Genomic DNA, 17,262 nt, shown 5'->3' with positions numbered 1-17,262 from the left:
CGGAACGAAATGTTTTTCGTGTCGGTTTTAGTTTCGTTCCACCGAAAAAAGTTCCGTTTCTGTTCCGGTACGAAAAGAAAGATTTTCCGGAATGCATACCTGCCAAGTCTCCCGGATTACCCTGGAGACTCCCGGATTTTGAACGTTTCTCCCGGTTGTACGGGTCATAGGAAAATCTCCCGGAAATCCAGTTTTGCCCCGCGCGTCCAGTGCTTTGTCTGGCCACATGAGCAAAGTTGTCTGGCCAAGTAGTAGAAAGGATTCTTCTTTTTTTTTTTAACGATGGTAGTAAGGTCCAACTCAGTTTCATTGCGCATGAAGTACCTATGCACTTTGTGCCGCAGTGCTGCCAACGCAAACGTGTCATAGCGCTGCAGCCGCGTCTTGCCTGTGATGCGTACATAAAAATACATAAAAAAGGTGCGCTCTGTTTTCGCTAGGAGAGAGCGCTCGCAAGGATTATGGCGCCAACACAAGCTCGTGATGCAGGTGGCTGTTGTTTGATGTCGTGACGCGAGGTGAGGCGTTTCGCGTACAGATCCGCTACACGCAATTTAAAAATTGATCCTAAATGTGTTATAGGTTATATCAGCCGTTAATATTTCGTAGATGATGCGTTTGTTTACACACAAATCTATCCCACAAGTTATCTCGCCTTCAAAATTTTGTGACTACTGCTATAAGTGGAGAAGGGCCCAGCACTTAAAAGGGTAGCCGTTACCGATGTCTGTCGAGATAGCGCGTTCGCCAGCGCTCGCGACCGTCCCTGTCTCAACGGCGCCCCTTATGGTCCCTTGCCCGACGAAATAACTGGTAAGCAAACGACGACAGGCCTCGCACGCGGAACGATAGAGTTTTAGTAAGTTACGGAAATACGATACGCAAATACGGTAAGGCAGTACGGTAGCGTTCCTCCTTTCCCGCTGGTTGTGCTTTGGCCGCTCCCCGTTCCAGTGACAATGCGTACCCCATACGGCAGGTGTCTCGTTAACAATGCGTGGGCTGACAGGCAACAATAAGCCGTGACAGTACACCCCCCCCCCCCCGCCAGCGGTCGGCATACTAATAACCCTCCCCCCCCCCCCCCCCGTTGAGTAGATCTCCCGGATTCCGTTTCTCCAAACTTGGCAGGTATGGGAATGGCTCGCAACGGTTTTTATTTGCGTACTAAAAATTTGAAATATACTGCAATGGTAAAATACGGAAGATAAAATTAATTTTTCTCATAGGTGAATTTCGAATTTTCTGAGGAGGCTGAATATTTTTCGTCAAGGGAGTGAGCATGATCTCAGCAGAAGCAGCATGTTATCGATTGTACTTGTAGTGTCTGATATGGGAGACCGCTGTTCTGATAAAACAAACTTCAGACTGCAACGAACTTCTTGGGGTTCGGCGGTGAAAGCATTTACGCGCTGACGAATTCATTCCATTCTCTTCCTTTCACGTCAGTGGCGTAGGCAGAAATTTTTTTCGGGAGGGTGGGGGTCACGTCCTTGTTCTGGCGTGTGGTCCGGGCAGGTAGCTGTGGTCGAGTGTCATTTCGTGCTCTGTAACACATGGCAGAAAAAAATTTCGGGGGAAAAAATCCGATAAACACTCGCCGGTAAAATTTTTGACAATTCGGATTTATCCGATAAGCTCCGATTTCAGGAGGGCATTTTCAAAGCTGACAGTCAACAATCGAAAGGAGCGCACCCAGTGGCGTAACTAGATAGGACGGCGCCCACGGCAAATATATGCCGTGGGCGCCCAGTCCGCCCAACATGTGCCCGGCGACATGTCAGGCGGACTCGGCTCGCGCCCCCTACCAAGTGGCGCCCGGGGCACTTGTAACCCCATGCCCCCTCCCCCCTAGTTACACCACTGAGCGCACCTTCATCAGAGGCGGCAACCTCGTTAAGTGTGCTTGCGTCTATTACAGCAAGCTTTAAGGTTGTAATACGAACAAGCGTAGGTGTTTTGTATGTTTGCATATATGTGTATTGCATATATGTGTTTGCGCATTCAAACCTTCCATACAGCTACAATACACTTAGTGTGTTCGCATGTTTTCGTGTTCAGATATAATTTCATCTACGATATCGGAGTATTGCGAATAATAATAATAATAGGTCCTTTATTTTGCATCAAGAAGACGAGGGAGGCTGGGAGAATAAGCTGAGAAGCAGCTTGGCTAGCTCCTGCTCCCAACATAGGTGCACTTTTTGCGAGTTTACGGCAGTGCACATCAACAGCCTTATTGAAAGGGTAAATGAACGGGAAGTGAGAAAGAATGAAAGGATGGAAAAACAGGATTATCAGCAACAATGCAACGCATTTTCATTGGAAGTAAAATTAATAAGAAGGACGTGACAACAACTTATAATGCAAAATTAAACACCGAATGCCGGAGAACTGGACATTTACGCGAAATAAATTCCGATAAACGCCGACTTTTCTCCAAAAAGTTAAACTCTGGAAAACACCCTCCGAATTTCAAGAAAAATAAACTCCCAAAACACGGAGCCCAAGTTATAACACATCTTATCAGCCCTTGTCCGCTCTTGTCCAGCTGTGTCCTCTTGTATCTATATGGCTTCATCTATATCGACGTGACTCTATGGGCTGATACTGCTGATGAAGTTTATCGAGCGTTTTTGCCTCACATGCGTTGTCCACGTCGCCCGACGGTCACATTTCGCTTCTCACTCAAGGCCTAATGACGTACCTCAGAGAAAAGCTCGATGGAGGCGACGTTCGAAGACGTAATCACGAGCAAACGAAATGACGGGGAAGTGACCAGTGATCAGACGTGAAAAAGAGAGAGAGAGGAAAGGCAGAGAACAGCTCCGTCAAACGCAGGCACTTCGCTCGGCGACGCACGCTAGCCATCGCGAGTGTGAAGCCCGCGTTTATTTTCATTGTAAAGAGAGCACCGGAGCGGCATACCTCGTGCAACCAGTTCTTCGCTCGCTCTCTCAGTCCAATGAAGGGGCGCTGAGATGGGTCACGTGACGCCCCGCTCTCCCTGTTTTGGCGAAAAGGTGAGAGGAAGCGCTTCTTCTCAAAGGGCGCGCGGAGGAGGAATCCCGCGCGCGTTTCTTTTTTTTTTTTTTTTTTCGGCGCCCGCCGACCGGCATTCTTGTGCAGCAGTGGCCGCCGCCGGTGGGTGCGTGGTGGCCGATGTCGAAAGCGGTCCCGCGATCTGTCTGTGCTGCTCTCAGGAAGTGCGTGCTGCAGTGGTGAAGCAGTGCTGCTGAATAGCGTTCTCCTCTGTCGCTAGCATGGTTGTGCGTCGACCGCCAATATGATGAAGTGGAGGGTGCAGGGCAAGTCGGGCTGCTCCACGAGGAAGAGCTCTGCAATCCGATCGGCCAAACGAGCAAACGCTGAAGAGTGAGTGATCCTCGAAAAGTTCTTTATACACACAGACCAGATGCCCGCCGCGACACCTATGCCATCTCGTCCAGGTGCGCCCACGTGCTTTCGCTGAGATATTTTCTCACTTGATCTTTTCAGGTTATCGCGCTGTTCCGTGCGCGGACTAAAGTAACAAACGTGTGACTATCGAGAATATCTGGCAATGAAAATAAGTGGAACGGGTTTCGAAAAGCAATGATGGATGTTATCGCGTTAGCTTTCTTTTCCGCGGGAAAGGAAAGGCCGTCTGACGTGAGCATGCTTTCGTAACTCGCCTGCTCTAGTCATGCATGTCTCATTAAACCACCATTAGAAGCGCGCGCCTTGTGCTCGAGCAACGTGCTTATCACATACAGGCTGTGTCACGCTCTTGCCTGCCACACGGGTGATAACAAATCGAGGATTATCTGCACGCAGTTTCGCGAGTCCCTTGGCCCCCACGCTCTCTTTCGCTGCGCGCATGTTGGATGAACGCGGTGGGCGTTGTACGCCGCCCGCGCACGAGGAGCGAGGCGCGCGCGCACTGCTTTCGCATGCTCGCTGGATTCACGCGTAGGAGAAGACGGTGCTTGTCCCGAATGCAGGGGAGCCGCTTCTCCGCGCTGCAGATAATTGATGTCGCCCGTCCGGAGGCGGCGCTGGCTGCTTGCGCTCATCTGGCTTGTCCTTGGAAGTTACACACGGGGTGTTCGAGAGTCTGTGCGAAGGATACTGCTGTGTCATCGCCGTTTGCATTTTAATGCTAGCCTTGTTCACTGTAACGCGACACTGACTCGAATTCGTGGCGCTGTGTCCGACTGTCAGCGATTATTCAGTATTTTCATATTTAACACCCTAACACCGAGCGTTACTTGATCAGAAACCATGCTACGTTGAGGAAACCTTCGAGGACAAGGTGGGATACGTATCAGTCATCGCTCGCTGACGCTTCATATATTGCTCTGATTATGAAATTAAATTAAAGCTTTTTTTCTGCAATCCCCCCATCTGCACGTTGTAAAGATGGCAAATAGACAATTTCAATTTCAATCCTGCATGACGTATGTGGTCGATTGAATGCACCGCTTGAAACCGTCGCATTCCGTACCGAACATTCGGTAAGGCAAAAATAGAGCCGCCCGCTGGCGCGTCTTACAGAAGTTAGCCCGACACGGCGGTGTATCTGCTTTTTCCGTCCGTTTCCGGCTCGCAGTCTTTTCGAATCCAATATGCGTGCACGGCAATAATTATATGTTCGTGTTATCTGTGCGTTGCTTTTTGACGAGGGAATGCACCCTCGCCCTGAATGTGTGAATACTGTGAAACATTGTTTTGCTTATAAGATCTCCAGCTTTTTTATGCATTGGCGCACATATTGCATCTCTTTCAAGAATTCCATGGCGGAAGCTTTGCGAAATTGCTTTTATTTCTGTTGCCATAGGTGCATCACGTCGCCCAGAATCGGCGCTCAACGATTTCGCACTGAATACCACTTGAAGGCGTCCAAGGAATCCAGCAGAATTCCTTTCTTTTTTATATATGACTGTAAGAGCAGACACTACGAAGCACAGGGCCTGCATGTACTGAAGCCATAGGTCGGCAAAAAATGTGGAGCTCACTCAAACTCAGTCATCAAATATATTTTGCCTTTAGGACTCACTCGGACTCAGACTCACTGAAATTTTCCTCACTCGGGCTCAATCGAACTCAGACTTACTGAATTTTTTCTTAACCGGACTCACTCGGACTCAAACTCACCACAATATAGCTCGCTCGGACTCACTCTGACAAAGACTCACGGCTCGATCTGAGTCTGAGTGAGCCTGAGTAAGTCGACTCATGAGTTCATTGGCGTATAATTAACTTTTTCGACCATAGTGTCAATGTTCTTTAACATCAATATATCATATAACTGGTGTTCTACTTGGCGCGTTTTGATCTCATACCTTCAAATACTAGTTATCAAAGGCTACAGTGCAGTAAGGACGTTTTTATCGGAAGAGATGACTCACGCGGGATATTTTATCAAGACTTTCCCATGAAATATTTTGCCAGAGGGAGGTCAAAGCCCCCTCTTATCGCCTCCCTCCGTAACTCACGCCTCTGATCAATAAATACTGCGATGGCGTATGAACGCTAGTGCTTTGAAGTATGTGTGAGTAGAAGTGAGTATAAACTGAGTCATCATAAGGCTGACATTAATGCTGAATTTGAGTAGATAGGACCATAGGTCGGCAAACAAATTTGGAGCTCACTCGGACTCAGACTCACCAACATTTTCCTCACTCGGACTCAGACTCACTGAAAATTTTCTCAGGCGGCCTTCCTCGGACTCAGGCTCACGAAAATATTACTCAGCCTGACTCACTCAGACTCACGGCTCGATCTGAGTCTCAGTGAGTCGACTCATCAGTGAGCTTGCCTACCTATGACTGAAGCTGCTGTACTTTGTCATTGTACGACTCGCGAAGAGTTTCTTTTACGATCAGTATAATTTCACAGGGATAACATTGTACGGTTCTTACTTCGAACGAAAAACTGTATGAGAGCAGCTCCATCCCATCCCGAGCAGATCGCCCTCACCAATATACCGTACAGATTGGTGTCAGTATTTCGGGCAGCTTCGAGTCGAAGCCGTCCGAAATAAAGCAGCGCGATTTATCTCGTCATCCTACTCGCTGTTGCAAAGTGTTTCATCTATGAAGGAAACGCTTAATATGCCGCCGCTCGGAACTCGTAGGAAATTCTCTAATAATCTTTTTTCACTCGCAACTCACAGTTTGCCTGGTCGCATGTTCTATCGTTACCTCGTATTTCGCGTCGCATCGATCAAGCCAAGCCTGTCTTCGGCCGGGCGGAAAAGTAACAAGACTTGGTGCGATCCTGTACGCGTTCCAAAATAAACACGGAGGCGTGGCATTACATACAGCCGCACGTGACTGCACGTGACCGCACGCGATTGGTCAATGCAGGGCCGTGATGTCTGTCGCGGTTCACATGGGCCATTCGCGTGCGGCTGGATGTAACGCCACGCCTCCGTGTTTATTTGGAATGCGTACAAGATCGCACCAAAGAATTCGCCTTTAACCTTATCGATAAAAGAATCGAATGACACCCTCCCGAATTGCAGAAGAACACAGTCTTCTTTTCAGTATTGCTAACGTATCTAGCGTCCTCGGACTTTCAATAACAAGTTTGCTCTGCCAGATCACTTACGCGTATCCGTCTTTTTAAATGCGAAGCATTTCTTAGCGAACCTCAGGCACTTTGGGCGTTTCTATCTACGTATCTATCTATCTATCTATCTATCTATCTATCTATCTAGCCGCCTACGTCTGGGCGCTCTCCTGGTCGTCTCCATAACTTCTAATGTACCAAAATTGGCAGAGCAGGGGATCAGTGTATGGTGAACACGATTCACTGGTCATGACATGAATTACGCAAAATACCTGTCGCGTACGTCATGAAACCCTTTCTCTCAGTCACGTGTGGCAAATACCCGCATACCAAAGTTTATGTTATGCGGTATGATCCACAGCTGATACAAAGTCTCAACCAACACAGTGAACGCGAACACACACATTGACACGCAAGGAAAGTGATAATAATAATAATTGTAGCGGCTTTATTTTGACCATCTGGTATTCTTTAACGTGCACCGAGATCGCACAGTACACGGGCATCTCGCCTTTTGCATCCGTCTAAATGCGACCGCCGCGGCCGGGATCGAACCCGCGACCTTCGGGTCAGCAGCCGAACACCGTAACCGCTACACCACCGTGGCGGGCACAAGGAAACTACCGTGCACTGGTTCACGTGGTCCGCAACGTGGACCACGTCGATTACGCAAAAATCAGGGTCAATGCTTCCTACAATAAATCTGCCGAGAGAACCAGGCCGCTCATCATTATCGGTGAATTCAAGATTGATTTAACAAGACCCAGCAACAACTGGTATTTATACTGCGTGAAAGACGGCTTGATTGTGGACAGGGCATCAAAAGACCTCGCTGCCACGTGCAGGACAAGAGGCGTCATAGATGATTTTATCGTAAGAGGCATCCAGGGTTTCCAACAGCTGTGTTATATATACCTCGCACTTCACTACACTTAGACCTCTCATAGCCGCGATCACGAACGGATTCGATTAACAAGTCCGGTAGAGCTGCTGGTGCTCACTGATCACGGTGATGATGACCTTGTTCAAGAACCGTCAAGAACCCCTTCTACACATACGGGTTGGTGAAACGTGCGTGCGCCCCTGTCATAACAAATAAGTATAAGCATAACAACTGTAACCCAACTGCAACTGTGACTGTAACGTACGTGCAGTGCGACTGCGTGTGCCACTTGGCTGTGTGTATATCTAGGGGAACTTTTCTGAATGAAGCTTAGTTGCGAGTAACGCCTATTCTGTGCATTTGTGTTTCGTCTTTGTACTGTTTGGATTCGCGCTATCCAGTATTGTAGAATATAAGCACTACATATCAGGTTACCGCGTTTGGGGATGGTAACACCCATGTTGCTGTTGGCATCGCTACGCAACTGTAAACAACTGATTACTAATGCATATGCGACTCATCAGCATATGAGTGTGCGTTACCACTTCCACATTTCTCTAGCGTCCTTCCTTAACGTTTGGCTCAATGTGAAATATTACGCCGCAGTCACCGTCTCGCGCGCACATGCTTCGCATAACATCGACTCCCACGGTACGTGGGATCTGCCGAATTTTTGTGAACTGGATGCCATGGCATGAATGATTTCATTCGACTCAAAGTCAAACAAAAAGATGTATGCAGCACTTTGCTGGCTGATTCGCATTACATCGATTCCCACAGTGCGTGGGATGTGCCGGACTTTTTCTTCTGCTTTTTTTCCCCCATCTTCTATTGGTTGCGCTCGCTATTAATTATGATAACCTTGTTACTATATTTCGTGACCTGTACCATAGTGGTGTACAGCCACCCAAATGTTTAACTAGCGTGCGCGAGCGGCGTCTTTTCTGCGCATCAGCGCCATGTGACAGGGCCTAATAGGGCGAGATTAAAGGGACACTAAAGGCAAATATTGTCGACGTTGATTGTTGAAATAGCGGTCCAGAAACCTCGTAATGCTACTTTTATGCCAAGGAAGCGCTTATTTTGAAATAAAATCACGTTTTAGTGGTCCGCATCGCGTTAGCGCACTTCAAATCACCCGCCTGAAATCAGACTTTCATACGTCACTGCTGCCGTGCCCAATGTTGCCCGCCTTTACTGCGCGGCCGCCGACACTAGTAGCAGCAGAGCGAAAGCAACGGGACCCGCAGTAGCAACAACGGCCATCGAAGCCATCGAAGCTTGCCGCAATCGCCGCAATGGATGTGGACGGAGAACTTGACAACAAGACATTGGCTCGCGACGCTGGGTTGTACGCCGCGGCAGTACGCGATCCCGAAACTACCATTGAGACGCGACCGCGTGAGCGAAGCAGGGCACCGGGCGAAGCGCAGTTCGGCGAAGACGGAACCTTTGAACCACGCGCGCCGTTCCCCATGGCAACGCCACAGAGGTTCTTTTTTCAATGAATCAAAAGGAAACGAACAAACAGCATTTTATTACGTCTTTTGATGCACGGAAGGTTCTTTTTTTATAGCTGCTAGTTTGATTACTAGTGATTTATTGTAGGCAGACTCTCATACGTCATCGGGATCACTTCGAAAATGTCCCACTCGTGGCGCTCATCGTGTGATACATTTAGCTTAATTTCTCTGTAAGTAGGGCACTGCTGTTGCTAATATTGCCGTTTTAGAAGTTGTCATACATTGCGCTTTCACTCTGACATAAATTCTTATTTGCCTTTGGTGTCCCTTTAAGCGCATGCCCACAAAGCGCGCTCAGCTGGGCCTGCTAGGCTGTTCGTTATTGAGGGCGTCACCTCATATTAGCGCACTTAGAAGGGTACTGACACCTTTTTTCGAAGGCGAGTTTACTCCGCCGTACAAATCTCGTGTATGCAGAGACGGCTCTGACCAAGTGCGAAGCTCAGCAAACGCTGATATTTTATTTTGATATTAAAGTCAATTTTCCCATGGCGCACCTACCGACATCGACACTAGTTTGACGTATCAGATGACATCGTCGCTTGGCCAAAGGTGTGCCGATCGCGAAGGCAGTGCAAAACCCGGTGAGGTGCAGAAGGCTTGCAATGCATTCGATCTTGGAGGCAGTGCAAAAACACGTTAGGTGCAGAAAGCTTTCGGAGGGGGACGGAGGAGGATCGACACATCGAGTGAGAAGAAAAATAAGATGGCTTTCGCCTTCCACTTGTCTTAGCCGAATGCACAAGGAACCCTGCGAGTTTTTCTGTACCTTCGTGTTGTATAGGTAGATGCACTAATATAACCACGAGGAATGTTACCTAAACAATATCTAAACTCTTCAAAAGAGACAAGGCTCGAGCACTACATTGCATCCTGCTGCCTAATATTTCCTAGTGAGATGGTATTTCCCACTTGCTGTTTTAGAACTTCTCAACGATACACGCATATTCGGTATTCGAAGGCAGTTTTTTGCCTTTTTCGTATTTTCAATTTACAGCTCGCCAAAAGTAATAAAATTACTGTGACATCTCTTGAACAAAAGTTCATCGTGCGCTGACTCATGTGCACTTTATTTACAGCACGTAGTATACGTTGAAATATCAAAAATATTTGTTCAACTTTCCATCCTTGAGACTTGGCACTCAGATGAACTTTATCATCTTTCTTTCCATTTCTGGTCAATGTTTTCATGCCATAAGAGAAGCGGACAGTAGTCAAAAGTACTTGTGAAAGTAACTAGTAACTTTGCTGAAGGTACTCGCTTGAAGTAGTTCATTATATTAATAAATTACCAGCGCACTGAAGTAATTCATTACATTACCCGTTACAGCAAAACTCACTTTGAATACCTTAATTTCATTGCAGTCAAGTGTGGACTAGGGAAGGCGCGAGTGTCAGTGCGACTGCGAGATGGCGCGTCGCATTCCGGGATCGAGGACGCAGGGCGTACGGGCGCCCCTGGTCTTCGTGCGAGTGTCGTACGGTTCCGGCTGGCGCTTGCTAGCACCCGGCAGCTGTTTCGGCGCGAAGAGGCACGTATTGGGGCCGCCTGCACGCTCCTGCTAGACCGCTCCAACATCCGGGTTTGCCGGTATCGTTATCACAACTGTCGATGCCCTCCTAAAAAGGGCGTTGCGATCGAGGATGAGTGCCAGTGATCGAGGTCTGGTAATAGGTGGCAGAAGGAAGAATATTGCAACATTGCCGATGTATACGGTCGCGTTCTGTCGTGTAATAAGATAACACAACTCAACGGTAGCGCAGTCTGGTGTCGCGTCACGCCTGAGGCTCCTACACCTCCTCGTTTCGTTACACCTCACGGCACGAGCTCCTTTTCCATCAAGTTCGACGACTATTTCTCCCTGCCTCATGCCGCTTTCTTGAAGGCGCAAATTGCGAGACAGCGATCATCGCATGAAGACAGTCTCTCGAATCGCTCACGTGTTGTAATATTCTTTCGTTTACTATTTTTATAGACACCGCTATTATTTTTCGCCATTTTAGTGCTTCACTATAAACTGAAGCGCCTCTGAAGGGGGCGGGGTGATATTTCGCCCCCACACGCAGTGGAGGACTCTGCTGCTCGTGCCTATATATGCGTTGCACATTTGCTTACGATTCCTCGTGCGCCAGGCTGATCCTTTCTTTCCTCGTTTCTTACTTAAGGGGAAGAGAGAGAAGCGGAGTTAAAAAGAGCGAAAAGGTTTCGCTAGCACAGGAATGCTGAATTGTAGGCACCGGTGCTTGTACACCATCCAGTCGATACCGCGATACGGGAAGTATCCCTTCGGCGAGTATATACCACTTCGAGCCGAGTTCGTTCCAGTCTCGAGCGTGGTCTCGTAGCTTCTGAAAAAGTGCGCACATGTCTGTTAGCACAGTCGTGCTGGCCGAGGCTAAAATGTTTGCTGTTGCCTATGTCTCGTTTCATTATCGCAACTTGAAGAGACACGGGCACATACCGTAAGGCTGCCAACTTCGCCATCTCGTCAACTCTTATGGGCCTCTCTGATTGGCTTAATATGCCGCCATTACGAAATCTGACATTATGGCGGAAGAATAGCATCCCCGGTGGAGATGAGTGCCTTCGTCGCTCCCCGAGCGCGTCTTGGACCGACGTCATGGCCATTCGTTTTTGTCTCGCTCACTGCTCAAGTAGTTCGCGTTTCGAAGAAAAGACCAGCTGTCTTTCTGCTGATGTATGCGTCCCGGCAGTCGCGAAACCCTCGCGCCCCAATCAAATCGACGGCGCGCGTCATCGGCCTCTTCTCGGACGACGCCGTTACACGGGTGGGCTTCATTCACGCTGTTCTCGTGCGATGCTGCATAATGGGAAAAAGGCGTCCCTGCGTCAGATGAGCTTCTTGGACGCGCGTGTCAGCCCGCAGAGTCGCCGTTTGGCATGTCCTGTGTGTTTTCTCGGCTATCATATCCGGAAATGTCGAGTCGAGTCATTGGCATGACCGGGGAGGGTAAAGGGGCGCACTTTGCGGAGAGAGTTCTGCCCACTGCCTGCCTGCACCCACCCTGTTTCACATATAGTCTGCCAACATTCTTTATCGTACGTTTCAGCCTCGGTCATATTTTAGGCCCGTTACTCTGGGGCCGTATTCTGAAACGATCACAAAAGGCGACAATCCCAAAAGCTTCGCCTTTCGTGCGCGCTGATTGGCTATTGAGCAAAACCGGAAATCTGAGGGCGCCATCTACTGTTTCCGTCGACGTGACGGTTCCCTGGGCCCGTATTCTCAAATGATCGCAAAAGGCGATAGTATCGCGTTTGGTGACGTAGAATCTGATGCGTTCAGTAACTGAAGAAACACTTACCTGTGACGTCATTGTTGCACTGGCCGTTGGTGTTACGAATGTCTCACACACAGGAGTGAGTGCACCGTACGAGCGCAGAGCGATCCGAGTGCGTCGTTTTCGAGCGTATGCTGGCTTCTACGCAGTGGCAAGGCTTGGCTGTGGCTGCTTCAAATATAGGACGTGTTGAAAGTGCTTTCAACGTTTTTTAATAATATCTGGGGTTTAACGTCCCAAAACCACGATATGATTATGAGAGACGCCGTAGTGGAGGGCTCCGGAAATTTCGACCACCTGGGCTTCTTTAACGTGCACCTAAATCTAAGTACACGGGCCTCAAGCATTTTCGCCTCCATCGAAAATGCAGCCGCCGCGGCCGGGATTTGATCCCGCGACCTTCGTGTCAGCAGTCGAGTGCCATAACCACTAGACCACCGTGGCGGGGCTTTCAACGTTTTTTTTGCGCGATTGTTTAATGCACAGTATAATATTTAAAGAATGCAACTTCGCGTGAAATGTATTTTCGTTGAGATTTTAACATGGCGTACTCGGAGAGTTCAGCTGTAGTGTGCCGCCGCAGCGACGCAGCGATATCGTCTCAACATCTTAGGATGTTGCCGGCTCGCGATAAGCCACGCGAGCAACGCATGGTTCATGTTCCTGGAGCTGGCAAAGAACGAGTTCTGATAACACCCCAAGGTAATGCTCGCTGAAAGCTTCAGAGCAAAAAATGCTGCGTACATGCACCGAGGATTGAATACTATATAAGCTACCGCCTACGTCACTGAAATGCTAGTCTTCACCACCAACCGACGGTGACAAGGTGTGTTCGTTTATTCCAGGCATTGCAGGAGCGCCGTAGAGCACCGTCACGTCGACGGAAGTACTAGATGGCGCCCTCACTTTTCCTGTTTTTGTCAACAGCCAATCAGCGCGCACCAAAGGCGATACTTTTGCGATTGTCGCCTTTTGAGAATACGGCCCCTGTAAGGTGCTCCTGACATGCCTGGAATAAACGAACACACCTTATCACCGTCGGTTGGTTTTTACGCTGAAGCTTTCGGCGAGCATTACCTTGGTTCAGTAATCGTTGTTTTGCAAGCGCGTTTTTCCTTTCTTTCTTTTTTTTTTTTCGTTTAAACGAGCCGGCAGCATGAACCGTCCGTTTCTCGCGTGGTTTATCGCAAGCCGGCAACACGTCGAGATGTTGAGATGTGAGATGCCATGGCTGAACTCTCAGAGTACGCCGTGTTAAACTCTTAACAAAAATAGGTTTTCACACAAGGTACCATTCTTTAAATACTGTATTGTGCTTGAAACAATTACACAAAATTCGTTGAAAGCACTTTCAACCCGTCTTATGTTTCAAGTAGCAACAGCCAAGCCTGTGGCCATTGCGTAGAAGATATACACTCGAAAACGCCACACTCGGGTCTCTCTGCGCTCGTACAGTACGCTTACTCCTTTTTTGTGAGACATTCGTAACACCCACGGCCAGTGCAACAATGACATCACGAAAGGCGACACTATCGCCTTCGTTTCAGAATACCGGCCTTGTATCGCGAGAACCAAACTGCCGATCCTGAACCGGGCGCCGAGCTGATTCGTGGAACTGCAAGGAGAACGAACGTGTCGGAGCCATGCCGACGCAGGCCATTATTGGTTTTCGCCAACTCCGCAACGGTTGGTCATTCATTTGCATCTTGACAACGCCGTTCGCTGCGATATGACAGCTTCGCGTTCTGGAAACTCCCGCCTGGATGCCGTCCGTCGGGGCTGTTGACAGCATTGGCTGACAGCTTCCAGAATTATGCAAACGCGTCGGTGGCCTCTTAATTCATTCATGGCACGTTATGATGCGCAGGCGAATGCATGTAATGTGCGCATAGTCGAAGGCAGTTGGGCGTCCGCATTATCTGCGGACGCCAACACAAGCGACAACGGTCATAACAGGATCAATACATCGACTGCAAAGAAGATGACTTTCGTCTTCGGGTCGTCTTAGGCGAATGCATTAGGGACCCATTGTGTTTTTCGTTGTCAAACATGAACATATACCTGGGGACATGCGCGCCACCGCCACTCCCAAAACAGCAGGAACTTGGGACGTGTTCGGGATGGCAGCCAAAAATGACACTTTATTCAATATTGAGATGGGCTGATACATTTAGAGTCTTGTTGGCTGATGAGGAAGGCTTAAATCACCTCTCTCTCACTCCTGTCACAACTGTTAGCAATGAATCGTGTAAACTGTGGATAGCAGCCACTGCAGCTCTTTACATGCGCGGCCAAGTGACTGCCATAAAAGTTCGGTGCTACAGACCTGCGACAACTTGCAAGATGCTGACATTATAACGTTGACGTTGTGTCTGTTGGCCACCTTTTTCAGGCGCGCGACAAGGCATGCACGTAAGGTATGACCACGAAAGGACGTACCTTTCCCGTGCAGGTACGCTACTTTTTGCTAGTGTTCTTCGACTTGGTTTAGCATGGACATACTGGAGAGAGGAGCGACGGGGCAGCAAAAGCGGTGCACTCGGGCATTAAAGAAAACGTAGTGCTCGCATGGCTTTGCCAGCGCAGATCTCAGACACGTGGACACAATCGCCTTTTTTTTATGAACTCAGAATGGACGCTATCGTACGGCAAGAGAGCCTTCTTAGAGCGTGGCTTGTACATCCAGCACACGCGCTCTTTTATTCCAAAGTTCAGAAATAAATCCAGCTAGGAACTCAAGCTTGTTCAACGAAGACGACGGGAGAGGCTGTCAAAATGTATAAGGCTGTCACTAATAATGCTGTCGTTATTTGAGTCAATGGACCTCCGAGGTCGGAGGCATTGCAGGCTTTCTGCGCCTCCTGGACGATGTCATGCGATGACGTCACCACGTGATGACACTTTGCATCACTCGCGTTGACGCCGACGGTCACTTGTCGTGTTTGATGAGGCATCTAAGGCTTTCGCCTTAAAAAAAATGTTGGACAAAATGAGTGCTGATGATTAGTGATGAGCCCATACAAATGCCATTGCGCTGCACGTAAGTTTGGCCTTCGTGGCGAAAAGCTGTCTAAACAAGGTAAAACTAAAAAAAAATGTTTATGTCATCGAAAGAAACGCCCGTTTGTTTGTGAAACATTGTTTGATTCCGAAATATCTCCCTTCTGCGATCTCGGATTGCTTCAAAATGTAGCCCATGCGGAAAAGAATAATATAAATCGGTAACATCAACAGAAAAAGCAGATGATTCGCTAAGCATGCCGCATCTCGCACTATATCACCGGAATACCGCACAAGAAACTGATCTTCAATTGGAAGGCTCTTTTAATTAACCTACGCACCTTTGCCGTGGCCCGGTTTCCGAACGGACATTCTGGTTTGTGGTTTTCCCAGTGAAGAATACTTCTAAGATGTCCTCGTCTGCCTGCTTCACAGATTTTCCGATCGACTCTAAATAAATATCCTTTAGGATTCTTCTGGTCCTTTTCTTTTGCTTCTCTGGATCCAAGTTCAAACTCCTGAAGTTTCTTCGAAGAGCATCAGATGCCTTAGTGTGCTTGCGCACACTGAGTACGGGAGATATCGCCTATAGCGTCATCCACTGATTTCAACAGCCGTGTGTCACAACCGTTTGTTTCATCAGGAAATATGAGTGCTAGGAATGCCTGCTAGAACGTACTCGCTGGAACGTACTCGCATTGTGTGTGTCCTGTTTTACTTGCGCGGTGGCATGCTGCATGCCACGATTTGCTGTGGCGCGCGTGAAATGCTTACAGGCGGCGTTTTTTCTCTGGGGACTTTTGCATTCGCATTCTCTTTATAGATTGCTCACGGCTGTGGCGTCAGCGCCACGCGTATTGAGCGAAGCAAAAGGTTGCAGGTGTACTTGGAGCTCTCAAATACCTAGCGTAGCTGGCACCATGCAATGATACCCGCGGACCCGTCGATGGGGCCCTTTGCTAAAGACAAAAATGCGTAGGGACGAGTCCTCTATGCATGACTCCAACAGCAGGATTATTGTGTGGCCGTTCAGTCACCCGCGAACAGCGGAAAAAAAGAGTTTCCGCTGCGCGCAGCTGGACATGATGTGATAAGTCACGAGATAACAGTCGTTAGTTGGTGAACCATCCGTTGTCACCTTTTCTCTAGCTGTCTCCGTTGAACCGCCACGGCGGTCGTTATGGTGCTCGACTGCTGACCCGAAGGTCGCGGGATCGAATCCCGGCCGCGGCGGCCGTGTACCTAGATTTAGGCGCACGTTAAATAACAACACATGGTCAAAATTTCAGGAGCCCTCCACTACGGCGCATACCTCGTAATCATATCGTTGTTTTGGGGCGTGAAATGCTAGCAATTATGATATGTAGTTGTTGTAGCTTGAAGAGCTACCAACTTGCCCAATTCACCGCTCTTTTGAGACACACCTAGACCTACGCCTCGATAATTTCCCTTTGCAGCTCGTCGTCCCGCAGTATGCTAATAATCATGGGCAAATTGTGGACAATATGCGGAGCGCGTTTGTTCCATAGCACGTCTCGCTTGTATGGAGGCTCTAGAGAGATACATAAGTTGAGTTACAGGCTTCAGGGACAGCACCCTATCCCTGTCAAGAAAAACCTAACTATCCGCACTTTTGATTTACAGAGAAGAGCAACGGCAGCTGAGTGCACGGTAACTACGGGCGCGCGACTGACACTTGAATTGACATCGATCAGCATGCAGCACTGCGGAAAAGTACGATATGGTAAAAAAGATGACGAGCAAGGCTACATAAATGTGTGGTAATTGATAAGCGTCAGCAACGGCAATTGAGCACGTCAAACAAAATGATATTGAAAATGTTGGCTGCATGGCAGCGCATAATAACACGCAGATACAGAAGACCGATACGCAAGAGGTTTTATTTTACCGAGTTCTTCGCAAACATTGCTGTTAGATGGTCAAATACCGTACGTTTCTTGGTGGCACGTGAATTCAGTAAACGTCTTGCTTCCCCCC

The 17,262-nt window shown here is 48.5% G+C and overlaps 1 protein-coding gene across 1 annotated transcript in view; it reads left to right on the top strand.

The window, feature by feature from the left end:
• The first annotated feature begins 3,132 nt into the window (after positions 1 to 3,132).
• LOC119388248 (uncharacterized) overlaps positions 3,133 to 17,262 on the top strand; it is a 99,177-nt gene continuing 85,047 nt past the window's right edge. Inside the window, exon 1 of the mRNA XM_037655920.2 lies at positions 3,133 to 3,375. Coding sequence (XP_037511848.1) covers positions 3,287 to 3,375 — 89 coding nt within the window. The 5' untranslated portion in view covers positions 3,133 to 3,286. The remainder of the gene's footprint in view (positions 3,376 to 17,262) is intronic.

Source organism: Rhipicephalus sanguineus, chromosome 3 (assembly GCF_013339695.2).
Source record: "Rhipicephalus sanguineus isolate Rsan-2018 chromosome 3, BIME_Rsan_1.4, whole genome shotgun sequence".
In the NCBI taxonomy this organism is placed as follows: domain Eukaryota; kingdom Metazoa; phylum Arthropoda; class Arachnida; order Ixodida; family Ixodidae; genus Rhipicephalus; species Rhipicephalus sanguineus.
Note: the sequence above shows the minus strand (reverse complement) of the source record. Positions and strands in the feature narration are given on the sequence as shown.